Consider the following 23653-nt stretch of genomic DNA (forward strand, 5'->3'; position numbering starts at 1 on the left):
TCTCTCATTGCTCAAGGAGAGAACCTTGCGCCAATAAACCTCTGTTCAGGAACCAGCATTGACAATGGAATGACAACATTCATCGAGATAGAGGAATGATCAGATAGAAGTTAGAAGGAATTGAGGCTTGCACCTTTGATATTTCTTTTGACAAAAAAAAAATCAAATCTAGAAGCAGATTGATATTGAGATGAAAAAATATGTATTGTCTAAAAAGATGAGCAAATCGCCAAGTAATAAACAAACTATGTTCCACCTTAGGTTGTGCTTACAGTTTTATGCTTCTGTTTTAAACTGCAACTTTTGCTTGAATCAAATTCAGATGCCTGGATAAAATTAAAATTCACCCTCACTATTATATTGTTTAAAAATCCTGCGAGCTGAAACGGTAGGTCATACACATCCTCTGGGTCATCCAGAATTAAGCCATAAAATGAGACTAGCAAGAAAGTAAGGAGATTCAACTGAATCTCAGGCATGAGAGATCCCCCAGACTGATGCAAGGCAGATTTAACTATATTACCCAGAAAGTTTCCACTGGCCCAAATTGCCACCTCTCTGAAAGCCACCAGAGCAGAGGAGTGTCCCATTAACTGAAAAGGGCCACAGTTAATCAAATTCATTTTTGACTTCCTAATATTCATCTCAGATTTGGTCAGAAGATTGGTAGCCCTGAGAAATAGGCAATGCTCCCTGCCTAAACAGGTTGTAAAGAAGCCTTGGTTTTGTAGTGGACAGTAAGCTTTTGAAGACAACTTGTGGTACCTTTCTCGGAATACTTCACCTTCTCAGGAAGGTGTTTTCATTGCTGCCTCTGGACTGTAGGAAGGCTGTGACTCGGGCACTTATAACTTGTCGTCTGTTAAATGGCAATGCCGTTATGGTGGATATGAATCAATCTCTGGTGATCGTCTACGAATGCTCTAGACTATGACTGCCACTGTGGTTTGCCATCTTCCAGTAGGCTCCTAAACAGGTCTGGTGCTGAGATCCTCGCACTGGCTCCCGGTTAGGAAAAGACCCATATTTATTCTTCTTTCTCTTACTCATAAGATCCTCTATGTCGTTGGCCCATTCTACCGTTGTTCTCAAATCAGTGTTTACCACCCGGCCAGGGCTTTGAGATATTGTGATAAAACAATTGCTGCCCTTCACCACATTCAAACTACTTGAAATCAAGGTTGTTCCTTTTTGTATCTTGCCCCTTCTTACTGGAACACGTTACCTGTTCATCTTCGTTCATGTCATACTTTTTCAACCTTTAAAAAGCTTCTATAAACCTGGCTTTTTAATTTTCAATCTCTGAGATTTTGCTGTGTCTGCCCCCTGGGCTTAGTGCTGGGATACTTTATGTGGAGTGAGCTGTTTTAGCGCTATATCAAGTGTCTATAACACAACATCATTTTCAGACCCCTTTCAGTGTTACACGGAAGGGCTACTGAGCCCAATTTGGTGGTTGAGGCCTTTTACTCGTGATGTCCTGGGGCCCAACCTACTAAGGATCCCGAGCAACTGAGCAAAGAACCCCTTCCTCACTTGACTCTCAATGGTAGCTGTGGTGGAGCAGTGAAGGATACTTGGGGTTTTTTGGGGATGTAGGTGAACATGACTCCTAACTCTAAGGTCACACAGTACGAACAAGAAATCAATGTCCAATCAAAGATATACAACATTCAGAAGCAACAAGGTCAGGGCCCTAGTAGTTGTACGGCAACTCGCTGTCCCATCTTTCTTCGTGTGATGTGTTGAAGGTTATTCCTCGGTCACTGCATCCAGGGAATGCACACTACTGGGCCGGGCTCAAGACTTCCCCTTTAACTCTTCAGGATTGTAGTCGAAAGTGTCTGTGGTGTCATAGCACCGCTAGCAGCGAGTGCCCCAGGACCCAACTGGCCCAGTTCACGTCTCACTCACTCTTGCAGCACCAAGGGGTTTGCAAAGTAGCGGTTGCCCTTGAGTGAGCACTTGTAAGTCCTGCTTAGTTCGGAGAAGTAGGGTTGCCCGCACCCCTTGCAGCTGCACCTGACAGCGCAGGCTTCCTCCCGAGTGGCGTTGCCCAAGTCTTTAACGGTTGTCGGAGCAGCTCCTGGCATGCAAAGACACAGTAAGTTGGCTTTATCCAGCAGGGAAGATGGATCCTTTCTTCACTCTCAAATGGAGCCCGGTGAGGGTTTCACACCATCCGCATTATACCAAGGAGCCCTCTACCCAGTAGGGTGCAATTACCTCGCACTCTGGGTCCAACCCACAGAACGTAGCCTCAGTCTCTCTGTCGCTCAATGACTGGAATCCTTTGGCATGTTGGTACCTGCAGCCCCTACTGGCATATGTAGCTGCCACAGCATTGTGAAATCATGAGCACCAAATTTCTTGGTGCAAATGTCCGTGCCGAGACGGTCACAAGTCTTACCAATTCAGCAGTGATAACTTTATCAGTGTTCCCCTCTGCCATAAGGGTGCAGTGTAGCGGTATAGGTTCATTCAGGCCTGGGTGTCACTACACTCTTGGCTCAGTCTCCATTGGCCTTCTCCAGGCATACTTTGGTTGCAGAGCTGACAGGGCACACGGGCAGCGACGAGATCAGTGCACAGCTTCACACCTCGCTCGGGAATCCTCTCACAGGGCTCCCACCGGAACTCGCTTCCTCCAGTGCTTTTCTTATCCTCACAGGGCACCCTAGTCTTGGCAAGCAGACAGGCAATGATGCTCCAGGGCCAGTGGTATCCTGGTTGATATCCCCTCCCTGTCCCCAACAGGGAGACTAGCAGACCTTGAACCCTCTCCTCCCCCCCCCCCCGTCCTGGTTACAAGTAGAAGTCTTGCAGAGATTCCCCTTCTAGGACTTTAACAGACACCAAATTTGATTTAGCGTCTGAGTCTTTGAAGTTCAATGTAGGGGTTCTGCTTCTTTTGGAGTGGACATTTCTCTTTTTATTCTTTCCTTATGAAAGATGTTTGCCACAACAGGCACGACTTCAAAGCTGATTGTCCCACAGCACAATTCATGGAAGTCACTAGAGTTCACACCTGGATGTCAGCCACAGCGATATGTGCACCGAAAGTTTATCCCAGGCCCCCAGACCTACACTCTATGGTTACCTTGCCAGCCCCATCTCCCTTCCTGGTATGTGTCCAGGCCCCTTCCTTGTGATCTATCACGGAGTCAAAGAGCAGTCTTGTGAAGTATAAAGGGAGCCTCTTCCCTCCAGTGTGTGTCTCACCCAGCTCCCAGGAATGCAGCAATACACAAATCTGCCTGGGTGGTGGTGGTGGTTCCTCTCCTCCTCATGGCTTCATCAGGCAGCCCTGGGCTTCTAAAGATGTAACCTGAGGTCCTCCATGTAAAGTACCATTGATAGCGTATTTACTCAGTGTATAGCCACAGCACACTTTCTGTCCAGCTCTAATACCTGCATGCATTGTACCCCTACGTGTGCGCACGTATTCAAGCACACACACTCAATCTGCGCGGTGTTCAGCACTGAAGCTTTTCTATACTTAACCGGGGTGTGCTATTTACAGATGCACTCACCATGTGTGTTGCACAACACTCCACCATCATGTATTGTACTTCACACGTGCACCCACCACATGCTCTCAATGCACACACATTACATCTCTTATGTAATGTATTCCTCACAGGCCTTCATATACTCCGCACATCAAGGGAGTATCCAGGAAAATAAAATACCCGGCCACTACTTCACTTCCGTGGCATTAAATAATAGAGCCACAAGCGACTCACAAGTGGTCCACGAATGCCAGTGAGAACCGTCCACCCAGCAACATTTGGAAACAATCGTTCACAATAATGTGTTTTATACCGCGGCTTTAAAGGGAGTTGGTCGAAAGCTGCATTGTCCTGTACTCATTTCTTTCTTTCATTCTTTCTCTTTCTCTTCTTTTTTGTTTTAGTCTTTTTTCATTGTGTCCTTTTTATTTGTTTCTTTCCTGCTTTCTATTCTTTGCCATTCTCCTTTATTTCTCTGTCCGTCTTTGTTTCGTTTCATCTCTCATTCTTTCTACTTTTATGTCCTTTTTTATATTGCTTTCATTTTCTTTTCATCATTCTTTTTTCAATTCTTTAATTCTTTTCTTGTTCCTTCCTTTATCTTCCTATTTGCCTTCATTCTCCCCTTCATGCCACCCTTTTTCCCTTTTTCCGTTCGTTCCAATTGTTTTCTTATCTTTCCCTCTCCCATTTCTTCTTTCCATTATTTCCTGCTCTCCATATTTCTTTCCCTCGTTCGTTTTCATTTTCTTTGCTCCTCGCATCTTTTCTGCTTGCTCGCCTTCTTTCCATGCTTCATCCCTTTCCTTCTATCTTCCTTTCTTTTGATTTCTTTCCTTGTTTCTATTTTTCTTTTGTGCTGTTTTCCCTCCTCCTTCCTTTTTGCATTCCATCTTTCTTTTACATTCTTTCCCCCTTCCTTCTTTTGCGCTGTCTCTCACTCCATTTGCCTCTCACTTATTTTGTCTTTACAATGTAAATATTTCCCCTGTTTGTCACCTTTTGCTTCTTCAGCACTGCTTGGCCCTGATCCCACAGCTTGTCTTGGTAATTCCTCTTGCTGCACTGCGACCCACAGATCGAAGTTAGGAAAGGCCATAAAACAATGTATTTTTCTAAGGTGGAATTCCCGCTGAAGCTGATAAAGTAGGCGCAGCACATGCACTAATCCCACATGTACTATACTACCTCTGCACTGTTCCCTTTCCAGGCACGTCTACGTCCAGCACAGAGCCACTGTGGACGACACCATCCCAGCAGTGGAACTCCCCAACTTCACTGTCCAAACGAGTGAGAAATCCACCACTGGGGGAACCCTGGCATACCATCCACAGGGACCACGAACTACCTTCTGCAATCTCATCATTGGTTCTATCACTACCTCGTCATTGTCTCAAAGGGATACAAGTTCCTGGGCAAACTACACTTCTACGACATAATTAACAGTAACTTAACCACCCTCTTTGACAGCCTGAACAACATCGGCCTCACCGTACTGGTACATGACACCACGTACATTGCAAGACACACGTTCGACCTCATTCACCTCCAGCGACCACATCAAATACAGCCACACCACCAAATTCCCATTGACCAACCACTCAATTGTCCACTTCATCATCATGACCCCCATGATGTCCCCTTCCCAATGCCACCCATCGCAGCTGGAGCAAGACCTCACAGACTGAATGGAACAACACTTTTGCTCTCAGCCTGCCCAAACTCTGCAACCTGTGAACCAGGACGCCAGAAGCTTCAACACCTGGTTCACTGACTGCTCTGACATCCTCACCCCCACCAAGAACAAGAAATACAGAAGATCCACCAAGCAAGGCAGCTGGTACACGAGGACCTCAAGGCAGCCTAGCACCTTTGCAAGCACCTCGAGAGAAGGTAGCACACCAAGACCCAGGTGACACAACTGCCTATAAATCAACACTCAACCTATACCACCGCCAACTACGTGAGATGAAAAAAAGCCCTGGCATCGCACATCGAGGCTAACCCAGACGACAGTAAGGGGGCGACAAGCAACATCCCTCCTTTCCAGGACCTATGGAATGGCCCGCAGATTTCTTCCACACAAAAAACATGACAAAATCTACCGAAATATCAACCCTCAACTCAAGCCTGAAGACTTTTTCAGTGGCCATACCTCCACATATACGACCATCCAAAGGCTAACCACCTGAAACCACGTCACCACACAGAACACCATCACCATAATGAAATCCATCCACTCGGGCCCCATCCGACCCACGTCCCCACTACATCTTCAACACAGGAGCATCCAGGGTAGGCCTCGAACTTTCTACCCCACTCAACACACCACTGGATTCTTCCAACTTCCCAGAAGACTGGAAGCATGCAGAAATCAAAGCCCTGCTGAAGTAGCCTTCATCGGACCCCAACCAACTCAGCAACTACAGACCCATCTCCCTGCTCCTTTTCCCGGCCAAAGTCATTGAAAAAGCCATCAACCAACAACTCATCATCTACCTGGAACACAATAACCTGCATGACTCCCAATCTGCGTTCTGCAGCAACTACAGCACTGATATAGCCCTGACTGCGGCCACAGATGACATCCAGGCCCTCCTTGACAAAGGAGAGACACCCGCCCTTATCCTCGTTGATCTCTCAGCAGCCTTTGACTCCATCTCCCACCATACGCTCATCATCAGACTTCACGACATAGGCATCCAAGAATCACCTCCTTGCTCACCAACAGAGCCCAAGTCAACCTTCCATCGTTGACTTCCAAACCCCAACCGATCATCTGAGGAGTTCCTCCCTATCATCTACATGTCCCCTGCTTGCCAACATAATCAGATCCCATGGACTCAACATTATATCCTAGGCAGATGACACAACTCATCCTCTCCTGCTCCGAAAGCTCCACCACCTTCAGAACCAACTTCCACCAATGCATGACTAGTGTCACCAATTGGATGAGGAATAACTGCCTCAAGTTCAAAACAGAGAAGATGGAAATCTTGATCTTCAGCAGGGACAACTCCCCCCTGGTAGCCCGCAGAGCTGGGCCCCACTCTAACACCAGCTGAGCATCCCAGGAAGCTCAGTATCATCCTGGACAGCAAACTCACCATGAAGTTTCAAGTCAATGCAGTGTCATCGTCCTGCTTCTTAATCCTGTTATTGTTACGTAAGTGGCTTCCCCAAAATGCAAGACGCAGTATCCCCCAAGCCCTTGTCACCAGTCAACATGACTATGGAAACACCCTCTACGTGGGCATCGAGGCCCACCTAGTTCAAAGACTACATACCATCCAGAACACGGCAAGAGATCCTGGATTTCACTCACTGCACCCACATCACCCCTACCTCAAAAAAGTCCACTAGCTTCCAGTTCAGAAGAGATGCCAGTTCTAGCTTCTCACCCATGCAGTCAAGGAGCTGCATGACTTCGGACTTGCCTCCAACACCCATTGCCTGAGATTCCGCAAACTGTCCAGACACCTCCTCTCCACCGCTGACCTGTACCCCCTCGCATACAGTGTAGCAGAGAAGGAAGACACTCCTTCTCCTACCTCGCAGCCCTCCGCACCTCAGGAACTCCTCTACTATACAGAGTTCCGTAGGATGCTGACAACCTGGCCGTCGACTGAGACCCTGGACCCTGTCAGAGCCTGGATAGCCTCACTGATGGCAAGTCGCACTCCAGAAGTCGACTTATTGATCGGGCTATCCTGTGCAGCACAGTACTCCACATCTACCTGGTGTTCCAGTGAAAGCCCTTCCGTTCCGAAGGGTAAGGAGTGAGGAGGACGTCACATCCTTGCTACGCTGGTGTTTTTGTACTGAACGACTTGTTTGGGAGTCTGAACACACTCGCTGTGCTGGAACCAGTGGTCAGTGATTTGGCCCTTCCTGTTTTTCTGCAGTCAGGTGATCCTGATGGTTGTCCGTCTCCCCTACTTGTGGAGCTTCTCAGGTCAACAGCCAGTGAACACGCCACCAAGTACAGATCAGATTTACGAGGGCGACACATCAGTCTTTGTTGTGGAACAGTTCTGAAGAACTGAATTAAGTCACTGAATTCCCTCCAACATTTCTACTGTAATGTAAAGAAATACCATTGCATGGGATTTTGGTTCTGGGCAAGGCAGATGTACCTACCGTCATCTGATTACAAGCCCCGGCAGCGGCTCTGTCCTAAAAGCAGAACTGCAGCACCCAGAAACTGCACCAGACCTGAATCTCACTCTTACTCAGCAGGTAGGTGTAAAGAGCATCAATTTCCAGCTGATGATCTTTTGATGACTAACACTATTTTTCTTCAATCACAAGTGGAACTGTAAGTTTGAAACAAACTTTACTGTGGCATCTCGAAAAAGGGAATTACGAGTATGGACTATGTACACCTTATAACAACTGGTGAAGAAAATGTCACTACCTCAAGAATACATTCATTTCTTAATAAGTGACACTGGAAATAACAACAGAAGAAGAGTTAGAAAAAACTGCTCACAATGAAGCTATATAAAAAGAAGTGTAAATCATGCATACAAATTCATATAAGCTCATCACCGGTTGTGCGGACCCTTGGGTTATCCTGTCGCCTGGCACTGCAGCCCCCTGGTAATGCCATGTGGTGTGCAGGGAGGGAGGCACAGGCTGCCAGAGGGCAAGGCCTTGAGTAGCCTCACCCGCTGGATCTGAGCACCAACACAGGACAGGGTTTCTGCCCTGGGTAAATAGGAAGGGCAACTGAAGCGTGCAGAATCACATGGGTGTCCCCCCAAGAAGGGGAACCCACCCCAGAGAGGCTAGAATGAAGAAAGAAGCAATCGTATGATATTTCTGCTGCCAGACCTCCTGGGCTGTAACTTTGCAGCTCAGGATTGCACTGATGCTTTTCTGGGCTCCATGGGTTTCACAAACTCTGCACATCCATGCCAGAGGTAACTCAAGATCTTTTGTTGGGTCACTCCTACTTCAGCTTTCTGACACCTGCTCGGGCTACAGCTTGGTCCTCCTCCAACAGTTTAGCAGTAGGTCTCTCCTCCTTCCTGCCACTCCTGTGGTGGCCAGATCTGTACTTCCTCAGAAGTGCCCCACGTGTTCTTCATAGCAGCTCGCTCTCTCTGCCTTCGTTACCCAGGCATCAAGGTGTGCAGCCTCCTGCAGGGTGACTGCACAACAAGAGTGCCCTGTCTTGAAGACACTGCAGCAGGACCAGTCCAATACAAGTTCACAATATTCATCCCTTCCGAGTGCTCGGCTAGTGGACTCCGCTGGGCCTAGGACAGGTTAGGAGAGCTGGTGCCAGCAGTCCTGGAAACACTCAAATAGTCCAAAGTACACATCAGATGCATCCCAAAGCTGTCCTGGTTCTCCTCTGAGCAGGCTTCTTCTCTGCTGGCCGGCAGTCACATGAAGGGAAGTGGAGCGTTCTACAAATGGCGACGCACCCACCGTCAAGTGCAGCCATACTGCCCGTACAGCATTGTTGGCAGAAGTCAACATGGCACCTCCTTCCAAAATCAGCACATCATTCTCTGGGTTGGTCTCTGGCTCCCAGGCCTGCCTTTTCCCTCAGAAAGTGTGAAATGGGCTAACTGCTGGCCAGCAAAAAAAGGCTGCTGAGCCTTCTCTATTGGAAGCACTGGGAGTTCTCAGCCATCAGGCAGTTACCAGTGATGGCTACAGACTTTCTATCCAGCAAGGGAGTATGAGTCCGTCCAGGATGGGTCTGTTGTCTACTGAGCTTGGACCTGCCCGTTGATGCAACAGGGTTATCAGCTCGCTCAGCCGAGCAGCTGAAAGGGCACGTTTCACTAAGAGCTAGCTCAGATACTCACTTCATCATAACATATATTTAGGAATTCATTAACTTATCTTTAGATATGAATTCCATAACTAGCAAGGTGGTTGCAAACAGCAACTGATCCTTGTACCATATCCCAAAATTATAGTTTGAACAGTTACAAGCGGGTGAATTCAACACCAGACATGATACGCTTTACTAAACCTCAGCAAAATTAAGATTATGAAAGCATAATTTGCATAATTTGGGGATTTTTGTGTTACTGGTACATACCAGTAATTGTGCAGTAATCCGTGTAACGGAGTAGTCTGCAAGGCGTGACAATAACAGCCTCAAGGCGGGACAAACGTAAAAATGACATCAAGGGGCATATTTATACTCCGTTTGCGCCGAATTTGCGTCGTTTTTTTCGACGCAAATTCGGCGCAAAACTAACGCCATATTTATACTTTGGCGTTAGATGCGTCTAGCGCCAAAGTATGGGCAAATAGCGTCATTTTTTTGCGTGAACGCCTTCCTTGCGTTAATGAGATGCAAGGAAGGCGTTCCCGTCTAAAAAAATGACGCCGACGCAAATGCGTCGTATTTATACTCCCGGGCAAAAATCACGCCCGGGAGTGGTCGGGTCAAAAAACCCCGCATTTGCGCCACTTTTTAACGCCTGGGTCAGGGTAGGCGTTAAGGGGCCTGTGGGCTCAAAATGAGCCCACAGGTGCCCTCCCATGCCCCCAGGGACCCCCCCTGCCACCCTTGCCCACCCCAGGAGGACACCCAAGGCTGGAGGGACCCACCCCAGGGACATTCAGGTAAGTTCAGGTAAGTATAACATTTTTTTTTGTATTTTTTTTTTTTGGCATAGGGGGGCCTGATTTGTGCCCCCCTACATGCCACAATGCCCAATGACCATGCCCGGAGGACATAAGTCCCCTGGGCATGGCCATTGGGCAATGGGGCATGACTCCTGTCTTTACTAAGACAGGAGTCATGTAAATGGCGTCTGGGCGTCGTTTAAAATGGCGCAAATCGGGTTAAGACGATTTTTTAGCGTCAACCTGACTTGCGCCATTTTAAGACGCCCTAACGCCATTTTTCCCAACGCCGGCGCTGCCTGGTGTACGTGGTTTTTTTCCACGCACACCAGGCAGCACCGGTCTGCTCGCGCTGGCTAACGCCATTCAATAAATACGGCGCCCGCATGGTGCTTCAGAATGGCGTTAGCCGGCGCAAAATTTTTTGCCGCTAAACTGCGTTAGCGCAGTTTAGCGGCAAAAAGTATAAATACGGGCCCAAGTGATTTATGAAAGGCAAGGCCATGAACAAGTGAAAGTGATGGACATGGCATGGGCGTGGTTAAAAGCCCACAATATTTAGAACAGGTCAAAGCGCTTGCACGCTCGATCTAAAAAGGGAGGGCCAATGGGGTTTGCCAGTGCTTGTTTCTGTTTACAAATGGGTTCTATATTTAAAACTACACGTCGTATAATTTAGGGTAACAATGATGCAGAAGACGCTGAAATCTCTGAAGTTGTCAGATGGTAAATGAGGGACATTCACAACCTGGCCTCTTTTAAGGGATCATAAAAAACAACTATTTTCCTTTTTGTCTGGAGCTACAGTGGCTCAGTTTCAGCAAACATACCTGCTACAAAATGGCCACTAGAAGCAGGTCAATGCAACGCCAAGCACTACCTGGAACCAGAAGAGACACATTTACACCTGAAGATGTGGTCCATTTATGGCAATCCAGGACATCTAGCAGTGAATATTTGACCATCTCCAGAAGTGTGGCCTGCACAATTTTCCTTCATTCCTTTTAGAACTGAATTTAGAAGTTTTATCCATATCTCTTACCCGGACAAATAAAGCACGCATTGCACTATGTCCCCACATAGACAAACTTATAGAAACGGTTAACTTGGATATCAAGCTCCTATGGAAAATGAAAAACCTTCTATCCCGAAAGCAATTAAACGTAGCAAAGCATGCCCTCTTCATCTCTCGTCTGGATGTCTGTGATGCTCATCCAGCCAGCTGCCTCTCTCCTCTACGACCTCCATGTAAACTTTCATTCCACTCCAAAACTCACCTCAACCTAGGGAAAATTGGACTACATTTTCCTAGTCCTGGAATAGTTACCTTGGTTACTGGCATTTAAAATCTAGGGCCATATTTATACTTTTTGACGCAAAACTGCGCTGCCGCAGTTTTGAGTCAAAAATGTTACAGCCGGCTAACGCCATTTCGATGCGCCGTGCGGGCGTCAAATTTATACTTTGACGCACGGCGGCGCAATCAACAGGTGGGAGTCATTTTTTTTTACGCACATCGCGGCGTCTAGTCGTAAAGGAAAACGACGTTAACGCGACGTAAATGCCTGTGGGTCGATTTATGACACCGCAACCCGGATAGGCGCCGGTTTTTTTTACGCACTAGCGTCAAAAATACCCGAGAACACTGCCCTTTCAGCAGAGGAGAGCCAAAATGGATCCCAGATGCCACTACAGACCCCAGGAAGATGACAGCAGACCAGGAACCAGCCAGGATGATCCATACAAGAACCAGGACATATATAGAAAAAAAAGAAAGTGTCGCTTCAGTGCAGAGGAGCAGGAAATCCTGGTTAAAGAGGTGACGGAGCACCAGCACCAACTGTTCATCACCTCTAAGTTGCCAATCAGTAGAAGAGAGGCCATATGGCAACAAATTGTTGACAAGATCAACAGTGTGGCTGAAGTACGTAGAACAGTCACCGAGTGTAAGAAACGCTGGCATGACTGCAAACGTAGGACAAAGGAAAAAATGGCCAGGAACAGGAAGGCAGCACTGCAGACTGGAGGGGGGAGTCCAGCACACCAGGAGGCCCTGGACCACATGGAGGAAATGGTCGCAGCCGTCATCCCTGAGGAGATCGTCACAGGGATTCAAGGACAGGACAGTGCAGACTACCACGAGACAACGCACATGCAGGGTAAGTTGCATGGGGATTTAAAATACAATAATGTTGACTGTAAGCAGGGGGGGATACCTACTACACATTGCATGTAAGTCAGCATATACATGGAGTGGCATGGGTAAAGGGGTATGGCAGGGGGGCATGCCCTGCACATACAGAAGCTGGGGCACAACATAACACAACACCAACGACAGTCCCATGGGGGCATCCTGTCATGCCAACAATGGAGCAAAGGGAAAGCCTCGACAGGAGGGAAGGCCACTACGTCAAACTTACATCCTGGCACTCGTCAGCCAAAATATCTCCTACATTAACTAGGGCCCTATCACCAATCCTCTAGCCAAAACAACAACTGCAATGTAGCTGCAACAACAGTTGACACTACCACCTCTGATCTCTGTGCAGCTATAGTAGCCAATGGTAGTAACCTCCCCATGGAACATACATACCTAAATTAGGGGGTGAGGATGACATCTGCAACAATCTCCTGAAACAAGACAAAGGCCCCAGTACACTCATATGTCAATGCCCATAGTTGTCACATACATCAGCCAAAGTAAACAGCAATAGGAGCCACACAGCACTAAGGACACACACATGCTGCATAGGTCAGGGTCCTTCACGTGCCTGGCTAACAAGGCAACATCACAAATGTCATACTGCTCAGACAACAGCATTGAGGAGGGGACACATGCAACTGGTCACTGAAATACACCTGCACAGTCAGAGGACCAAATAGGACATTGATACGATAAACAGGGCAATCCAATTAAACACACATTACCCAACATCAGCAGGACACATTAACAATGTCTACATCCATATCACATCGTAACATTGCCATGCATAGGATATGCCACATGTCATTTACAATTAAGTCAATGTGAACAATCAGGGATTGGGGCAGGTCCTGAGAGGCAAGCGTGATGCCAGGGCAATCACAACACCCACAGCCAGTGAAAGGTCTCACCATAAGAATAGATATACACGGAGGCTCGAGTAGGACAAATAGATGGCTATTCCCTATTTTGTACAAAGCAACACCTAGAGGCGATTAGGCAGACAAGTCAGATAACTCTATATCATACATGTGACACACAGGTGGGCCATAGGACTATAACAATGCCCATATGAAGGACAGCAGATACCAATACCAAACAAGATCACAAAGTGAATTCATCAACAGGCTGGCATGTTACGTCAAAATTGTCACAACACAGACACACTAATTGTACCCTGTTTCATTGCAGAGGAACATGGATCTCCTGCCGATATGCCTGTCCCTGATTTCCCTGATGACATGGATGACGAGCCGATAAACATTACCCAGGAGACCATTGAAAAGGTCCTTGAAACCCTCCAGACCCCACCTTCAGTCACAAGGAGGAGCACAAAACAAGCAGCCATCACAGAAGAACCACCCACCACCCCAATTGCAAGACCTGCCAGCTCCTACACAGCTGAGGACTCTGACGACACTGGCACCAGCTTTGAAAGAACCGTAGTTGGGAGCTGGCCAAGGAGGTGCGGGTGGGGATGCAAACTATGGCAGCCAGCCTTGAGGGGGTGCGCTCGTGCATGATGTCATCTGCAGATCAGGCAGCAGCTATGCAAGCCCTAACATCCATACTCCAAGGACTACAAGAAACTGTCAAGGAATTCACCACTGCAGTAAGGGAGTTGCCACAACACCTCGCACCCCAAACTTTCCACTGCATGCACGAATGCAATCATGACTCCCTCAGGGTCGACCTGGCTGCCTACCATCGTGATGTAGCTGCTATTCTCAAAAACCAGCAGGCTCTCCTTGCTGCAGTACTGCCCTTAAGAACTTCACAGGGAGCAGTCACCGGGATGTCTGACTCCACGTCTTCTAACACTGAGGTGTGTGTTGCCCCTTCACAACCAACAACAACAAGGACAAAGCAGGCAACACACACATCAGAAGAAGACATGGAACAGATCACATTCACACGGAAGAGTACCCGAAGCACTAGTCCCTGCACCATGGCCTACTTTGACCAAGGTCCTACATTTTGTCAATTGCCAGTCTCACTACAACTATACTCAATGACTGTTCTGCTAACCACTGTATAACTTGTCAGCATTGCCAGTGAATGTCTCTCTCCTACTAATTGGCAAATCCTGTCCCTCTGCACTGTTGGTAACATCACCCCAGCATGTCAGGAGCATCATCCACAGAGACATATTAGGATCACCATGTAAGAATGCACTAGAACGGACTCAGCAAACATGGACAATGTACTTTTTGCACTACAGCACCTATCAATAAATAGCACTTGCACACCTAATATGTCTCTGTGTAATTTGACACATCAACTGTGCAGTAGATAACTCAAAAGTGCCTGTGTGACAACCATGTAGCTTGTCAATACAACTGTCCTGACATCATGTAGTCAGATACATCTGTGCAGTGGCCAGGATTGCATCATAGCCTGACCATCCTGAGGAGAATAACTGATGAAGGGAGAAACCACACACAATCATGCTGTGTTGGACAGAATAATGCTCCATCAATAGCAATCAAAGTCAACTAATGGTGGCTGATAAATGTGGGCACCATGCAATACTAAAACATTACATTCTGCAGTCTAATCTAAGCAAACACAACTAAACACAGCATCAATCACCCTTTCTGAGTAAACTTCCAAGAAGGGAAGTCATGCTGAATTGTTGCACACATGATATATGTCAGTAATGAAGACAAGAAGACAAGAGTGTTAACAACACCTCATCTGCAAAGATGTCCCTGAACATCACACTGCAGTCTGACCTAAAAAATTCCCCACAATACCAAGTCTGGAAGCACACTTTGTGATGTAGAAAACATACTCATCAACACAAATCCTTTGTGATCCATGTAAACTCCAAATGGTGGTTCTATCAAATGGTGGATACTTACCAAGTTAGCACAGGGGTAGCTGCCATTTTAAACCTCTTATTTCTTTGGTTTGTAGCATAGGACACAAATGTCATAGAACAACAATCACTACACTGATGGCAAGGCCATGATCAAGTAGCAGTTAACACATAATGCAAAGTGTCAACTATATATTTATTCATAAGTATTCACACCAGAGGCAACTAAGGGAAAAGTCATACCTACACTAATCTAACCTGACTACTCCTAACCCACAACTGTCCCTAACTAACCTAAGCTAAACTTACTCTACACATATAACGAATCGATCTAAACATCAACTCCCCACCCACCATTATGAGACAGGACACATGCAGGACAACACATACTAACCTACACACATACTATACTATCCTAAACAATCATATATTTTTTTGTAATTTTTTTATAAAATTGTTTTACCTCATGGCCCGCCTCTCAAATTCATGCCTCTGTGTGGCACTCATGTTTGCAGCTGTGAAGAGAAAGGGCAACTATTTACCATAGGAAATGTATTGTGTGGAATAGCACAATGGGTCAATTGGAAATTACTTTTACTGTAGTTGTAACAGCTCATATCACCATATAGATCATTGAAAGTCTCCGAGGAAGTACATGGGAAGCCTGCATACAAAGGGCATCTCACACATAGCATATACAATTATCTTCATGATGGGTGACATCAGCCTAAACTTCTCATCATAAAAATTACTAATGCAGCTGACATTATGGCTGCACCTCCTCCGCCTATTGCCTGGACTACATATGTCAGTGTATGTGATAACAATCACAACCCTCAATATCTGCGATTTGTAATTGGATTTGCTAGTATAGAACTCATGTGCCATAACCGAGTGTGTACACTAGGTTCAAAACAAAGTTTCAAATGGTCACAAGTATGTGTAACATACTGGTTGCTACAGTCCTAGGTACCCTATTCCCAAACACATGGCTGACCTTGAGGGGGGGTTGGGAAGAACATCCAACAATCCCATAATCAATGCACACCCAGGAGTGTATAGAAAGCTCAACATGTTTTTGCCTCCACACACACACACCACCAGTGAAGGGCTAGCAACAAATCGGAGTCAGCTAAACCTTGTCCTATCCAAGGTCCACACATGTCAAAATGTACTGTCTTAGACCAACATCACATACTACCAGTGAGGCATATTTTTCTACAGACACAGAGGAGCAAGAACACCCATGATCATGAGTAGCATGTACACCTAGGCCGTTGCACTCTAGTCCCACACACTTCTAGTACAACTTGTGGAAGTACATGCCCCCGGAAGATCCAACCTACAGTGTACTCAGTCCATCGTTAACTAGGGAAGCAGCAGATTTCAGACAAGCCATTTTCAGAAGCTATTTGGGAGAATGTCAGTCTGAAATGCAGACTTAGTCCGAGACAAGTCCCAGAGCAACTCTTACATTAACTAGTGTATTCCACATGACTCACCCCATTCCCCATAGCGGGCCCTACAGGAATGGCCTACAGACCCAAAATATGAGAAATGGATAAGCATAGGTCAACTCAAAATGAAGTGATAACTGAAATCCCAATAATGGAACAATACTAATGAATGGGCAGCGCATCAAACCTTGGAATCTGTTGAACACACAGTAGTCCATCATGCATCACCAGCAAACATTAAAAATAGCACACATGCAACACTCACTGTAGGTGTCAGGGTCCTCAAAATGAGCCACCTCTCCCACTGTGTACGGTGCAGGTCCACCTGTAAAGCATGGAAGGAAGAATATACTCAGAATCCGTGCACTGACGAACAATTGCAATTACAAAGACAATGTGAGAATATGACATGAGTAATGAAACCCTTTCACACATGCTCATACTGCATGGAATCATTCATGCGCAACCTTTACATCGGATGAGTCTCCTGCTACAGTTACACACCCTACTACACACATGCAGTGGCCTGGACAGTCATGTGGTGGCAAAGATGCACCTCCATTAGTATGCTGCAACAATATAGGGGTGCATTCATCTCATCATGTGCATCCAAGAGAGACATCAAAAAGCTGGTTACTTGAGGACTGCATGACCTCTCAAACAGCCTATGTGGTCATGACACATATGTGACTGATAGGTACATGGTACAGAGGGCCAGGTACTTTGGCAATACCTCATGTTGTTACAGTTTCATACATTGATGTGTCCTAACAATAGTGACTGGCACCAAACATAGATGTTTGTACCCTAGTCCATACCTTTGGACTGCAATCCCTATTCTGATTTGGGCACAAGTGACAATAAATACCAGTCTAATATGTTAGCTGAGGGCACCTGAGTCCTTAACAAATATGGTTCATGCTCAGATCAGGCATGTAACAATTAGATGTGAAGGAGCACATTTATCACGACAAGGCATGGCACTTCCATTAACATTTTCCATACACACCAACCAGACACACATGTGACATATGTGTGGACAACATTGCTAACTTCAATTGACGTGAAGGCAGCACTCATTTATAGCATCATGTAGGGTTTACAAATGTCAGTCTAGCTATGGCGTCTACATATGTAGGTATGATGTTTCAACATCCATTTTTCACTGGCTATTGTGACCTGTAGAGTCCTAATTGCGTCATTAATGTGTCGCTTGTCTGACAGAAAGGCAGCACTACATTACATTCTGCTACAGGCAACCGGGATGTGTAGAAAACATGAGCTACCTGACTGCTAGCATTTGTCTTCCTTCACATTGTGCATCAATTACCCAGTAGGTTTCCCTAGCATTACACACAGTCAGCTACTTATCTGGCAGATTGGGTAACAATCATCACATGTCACCACACAGCTTTAAATTGTGCACATGTAATTGATCTGTACTCACCAACATGGCCACCAATCCTGATTCCCAGGTGGTCCAGCAGATCTTGCTCCCTGGATATCAGATCAGCCCAGCGGTGCTTCAATTGATGGTCATTCCTTTGGCTGCCATATAGACGGACCAAGTGATGGCGCACCTTCCCCCACCGGACTTTACGGGCGTCCGTGTGATACCCCTGTATCACCCTACCCCCAGCCTCCAGCATGAGTGGGAGGAAATGGCAAACAAGCCATATAAATCCACCCAATTCCTCCTCACCCATCCTGGAAAGCCGTGGCCTACCAGACATGTCAGCACTGACAAAGGGGAAAAAGTTGTAGAAAAAGGAAAAGGGGGAAATGGGGAAAGGTAGAGTGGTGAAATACAAAGAAAACTTAAGAAGAGCCCAACTATCCCCTATATTACAGTACCCACAACAGACTCCCACAGACAATAAATAAAACACTGGACTTGACAAAATAATACAACACAGACTCAGACAGTATTCAACAACAAGACAATGATGACAAAAGCACAATTGAGATGGTACACTGGACACAAAAGCACTAATACACAGGACAACACTTTGCACACAGCCACAAAATCTAGAATAATCTGAGACTGCAAAGTGAAAGTGAAAGTACACCCACTGTACAGATTCTGTAAACAGGATATCCTATTACATCACATCCTGCATAAAATGGCCGCCGTTTTTTCCCGCTATGCGTCATTTTTTCACGCATACAGCTTGTGCGTCATATTTTTTGACGCATAGGAGTCCAAATAATGCAGAGTCAAAAAAATGTTCTTCATTGGTCGAATATATTTGTATGAGGCATATTTTACAGTTCTAGAGTTGAAAATTAAGCCGCTGGAAAATATGATATCTAAATATGAAAAATATTTTTGACTCTGCATTATCTGCACTCCGGTGCGTTAAAAATTATGACGCACAAGCTGTATGCGTGGAAATATGACGCATAATGGAAAAAAATGGAGGCCATGTTATGCAGGATATTATGATATCTATTTTTGAAATTAATTTTTGACTCTGCGTTATCTGCACTCCTCTGCGTCAAAAATTATGATGCACAAGCTGTATGCGTGGACATATGACGCATTATGACAAATATGTCTTTCATATGTCAAATTGAGAAATTAATTTTGTCATGACCAAACGGTGCTAAGTGATACACATTTGGGGTTAGCTATGGCAAAAGTCCCTTATAGGATGTATAGAAGGTATTCACAGTGCAATGGTAATGATTGGCCAGAATGGATATTACTCATAATTGTACACATATGTAGGTAATTGCTGATGGCTATTTTCAAAATATGAATGGGATACCAGGATGTATTCCTTAGCAAAAATGTGTCCACATTTATCAAGGTAATCAAAATTATATAAAGGCCAAATAGGTAGTGCAATTGTCGCCTAAACTTTTTTAGGGGCTAACCATGTCCTAGTTACGAGTTAATGTATCTAAAATGTGTTTTACTTTTGACATGTAGGGCACACATGCGCCTTATGCATGTGTGTGCTTCACATGTGCATAAATAATGTATATTTGGGGGCAGCAGAGGTGGACTTAGGCCCCCAGCACCCTAGGGTTTGCTCTTCCAGACTTGCAAATTTATCCAAGGGTTTCCCAAATTCAGTAATGCTAAACCTTCAGCAGCAGGCCCATGGAAGCAAATAGGGTATGATTCACTGTTTGCCATTCTGTAATCCCATTTGCCCTTTTTACGTTTGCCCTATTGATTCTTTGCAGAATTCTGACATACCATTTTGCATTGATTTTTTTGCAAAATCTCAACGTTCCTCATGTCATGATAGCAAATAGGTTGTTGATGTATGTGGGCCTTTATGCATTACCTGGTTTAGTGGCATGTTTAATTCTTCCTGCTAGGTTACAACTGGGACACTACTGTGATCGGCTGCTTGCAAACATTTTGTTGATTGGATGGTACATGTACATGTGTGTGGTCCAATATTGATCCAGTATCAACTGTCAGGGTGTATGTTGTCACTGTAACATCCAGGTCTCCTCATGAGTTAGTGGCAGCTAATCTTTTTTTCTATTGGGTATTGTTTGTAGCAAAATTTGAGAAAAGCCATTGAGGACATGGTCACCTACACATGGATGGTCCCACCCTGTCACTGAAAACGTGTAATGAGACTTTCAACTGGGCAACCTTGGTGTGCTGAGTGAGAGATTGTCTCAGGTGTCTGGATCTGGCATGTGTCATTGCAACATTTGTACTCCAGTTGGCCTCTGTGGATGGTAATGTATCAGGAAACATCATAGCCTCTGTGCAGGAGTAAATGGCTGGTATTCAACACACACGACTCATCTTTATTATTTGAACAATGTTACTCAGCGTTTGAACAGTCAGGGTCCTCATATGTGTTGACTTTTCATGGACGTTATCTGAGGTTGCTGGTTTTGATGGAGGCCATTTACACCATCATACACTATGGTCCAGGTCCACTGTCGCACTTTGTAGTTTAGGCATTAATGAGGGCCAGACAACAGAAGGGCCAAGATTTAGCTATTCAAGGGCACTGTCACAAATCTGATACAAATAACAGTCAGATGATGCAATACTATGTATTTGAGTATACATTGATGAGGCTAATGACAAATTAGTGTCTGAGGTACAAGAGGTTTTGGACAGCACGTGTGGTCCATAGGTGGACCCCAGGTATCTTTAGAGTGACCCACGGACAGGTGCCAGTCAGGCTGACAGGATGCTGGGTCAATCAGGAGCAAGTTCTTTCAGTAATTACATGATCAGTGTTCTGACTAGGACTGGTCAGAGGGAGCAGTAGACAGTTGACATGTCACACTGTGTATGTCCTGTGTTGCTTTGAAGGTGACACATGAAACCATATACAGTGTTACACGGCAACATTAGTAGCAATGCTTAATGATGTAATTGCCCAAATGCCAATATCTATGCTGTAGGAGGCATCAGCAGGGATGGGGCATGTACATTTGGGTGGTGTGCATGGAGGGGATCACTGGTGTGGCCTCCATCAGTGTCTCACTAGTCCTGTCAGATGAGATTTGCTGAAAATTAGCCTACAGTACCTTTCACAAGAGAATCAATCTACAGGTGATACCAGGCCTTAAAAACTCCAAGCCAGTGTATTATATGAGCTGAGTTCCATGCAGTGAGATGGTACTATGACAATGGTAGGCATAGGAAAGGGTGTGGCACACTGGATGACTCTCGTGAGTGTGTGTGTGTGTAGATGAGGGAATCTCAGTGTACACAAATCAGCATTCCAGGGACCTCTTCAGACAGGTGGGGTGTGACCAGCTGCAAGTGTGTGTAATGTTTTTAGAAAAGGGCTGACATGTAGATGGGATGTGATGTGCTGGATGCTTGTCATAGGTGTAGCACTTGTGCTGTGTATGTTCTGCTTATGTGTAACTCTAGTGACAGATAGTCATTACAATGATAGTAAGTAGTTGGAATTACTGTTGGCAAGAGTCTAGTACTACATTCCTGTTCCTGAAGCATTAGCATGTGAACTGCCTGGTGTATGAGGCCTGTTTTCCCCTAGTTGAGTGATGGTGTTTTAGTTGTGTGCCATCTGCTGCGATGATCCATGTTTACTACATGTATGTGTGTCATATGTGTGGTCCTCAGCTATTGCCCTTCAAAGGTGAACTGTACAGGATGTCTTTCATTTACATTGTGTGTGTATGTGACCATTGTACGGTGGCCATTACATGTGTGGTGTATTTTTTTGTGTCATGATTGTTATATCATTATTGCTCAATGAGACGACATTCTTCTTCAGATATTTCAAGCTAAAGGTGGGCAGAAATGGATAGTCCAAACCATAATGTGGTGTTTGTTATCAGTGTTTATTTACAATAGTGCATTAAGTGGTGATGGTGATAATTATGCAAAGAAATTATTTACAATGTGTTGGCGCCTACGCACTCCAGCAGCCGTGTTTGGTTGTTCCCCCTCCTTTTGCAGGCCAGCATCCTCCTCTTCTTCGTCTTCAGGCATGTATGGGTCTGGTTCGAGGAGGGGAATGTTCCTTTTTACACAAATGTTGTGCAATATTGCACATGTGAGTATGATCCTACAGACCATCTCGGGGAATATAGTAGGCTACCGCCAGTGATGTAAAGGCAGCGGAACCTTGACTTGAGGATCCCAAAGGTCCGCTTGACAATGCTGCGTGTCCTCTTATGGGCGTCGTTGTATGCCCGCTCTGCAGCAGTACTCGGGTTCCCAAATGGTGTCATTAGCCATGGCTGGATGCCATACCCCTGATCAGCTGAAAGAAAAACACAGAATGGGATCATGTAGATGTAGCTGGCACTATTGAAAAGACCTTTAATGGCAGTAGTTGTCTTGTGTTGTCTGTGACTATTTTGTGTACTAATGTGACATCCTATACTTGTAGGCTATACCATCTGCATTGTGTTGTTTCCTTGGCTGAGCAAGTGTTTGTCTGCTAACCGTTTGTCAGCAGTATGTTTAGGGATTTTCAGTACAGTGTGCCCTCCCTAGCATTGTGACTTGTGATACAGGTGTCCGTGTGTCTTCACTGAGGGTGAGATGATAGTTCCATGCACAGGTAAAATTGAAAGTGTTGTTAACACGTTCATATCAAAGGACATCCCATACCTTGAAACTTATGCAATGTATTAATGTAAAGGTCATTGGGACACTTACAATTTGCAAGGTGACATTTAGGCAACCACACTCATTAATGTCTTCACGTTAGGCTGTACAGTAATTTCCGTTGTGTGACAGGTTCAATGGTGACTTAAGAAACATGGCTAGTGATGTCAGGACCTCAGTGTGTTCCTGTCGACATGTTGCTGTTGTGGTGAATGTGTTGTGTGTCCTAGAGGGTTGCTGTGCAGTGTGTATATAAGTAGGTTTTTGTACTTACCAACAAGTAGTCCATTGCCATATCGTCCATCCTGGAAGTGTTGTTTGATGGTACAGTGACGGAAGATGAATGAGTCATGTACACTCCCAGGATATTTAGCCACGATGTTGGTGATCAATCCCTGGTGATCAACAATGGTCTGCACGTTGATTGAATGTGTGTGCTTCCTTTTGCGGTAGAGGTGTTCAGTTGCAGCAGGTGGCACAAGGCGTACGTGTGTGCAGTCGATTGCACCAAGGACGTGTGGGAAGCCACTGATTGCGTAGAACCCCTGTTTAGTTTCCTGCTGCTTCTGCAGTGTGTTAGGGAAGCAGATGTGGAGGGGTGTCAGGCGAATGATGGCATCCAGTACTTTTGGCAGAAATGCGGAGAATGATGGTTGTGAAATTCCGCCAAACCAGGGCACCAGTTGTTTGAAATGAGCCACTTGCCAGCAGGTGAAATACGGCAAGCAGCTTTGTTTCTGTTGGTATGGTGCGGGGTGTCACCAAAGTGGGGGCCATCTGCTGTTCAATGTTTCGCAGCAGCTGCTGAATGGCCTGCCAGTTCAACCGGTACCTCTGTATGATGTCATGTTCCCTGAGGCCCTGAAGGGTTGTTCTTGGGCGGAATAAACTCTCCTGCCTTCTGCGCTGCCTTTGGGGTCCCTGCTGGTGTTGTTGTAGCTGCTGTTGTTGCTGCTGGGCTCTGCGTCTACGTGCACACTG

The 23653-nt window shown here is 45.8% G+C and overlaps 1 protein-coding gene across 1 annotated transcript in view; it reads left to right on the forward strand.

Moving 5' to 3' along the window:
* The window catches only part of LOC138291575 (uncharacterized), a 649831-nt gene that overhangs the window by 139835 nt on the left and 486343 nt on the right, over nt 1-23653 (forward strand). The window contains exons 6-7 of the mRNA XM_069230320.1: nt 4723-4802; nt 4912-5010. Coding sequence (XP_069086421.1) covers nt 4723-4802; nt 4912-5010 — 179 coding nt within the window. The remainder of the gene's footprint in view (nt 1-4722; nt 4803-4911; nt 5011-23653) is intronic.

Source organism: Pleurodeles waltl, chromosome 1_1, assembly GCF_031143425.1.
Source record: "Pleurodeles waltl isolate 20211129_DDA chromosome 1_1, aPleWal1.hap1.20221129, whole genome shotgun sequence".
Lineage (NCBI taxonomy): Eukaryota > Metazoa > Chordata > Amphibia > Caudata > Salamandridae > Pleurodeles > Pleurodeles waltl.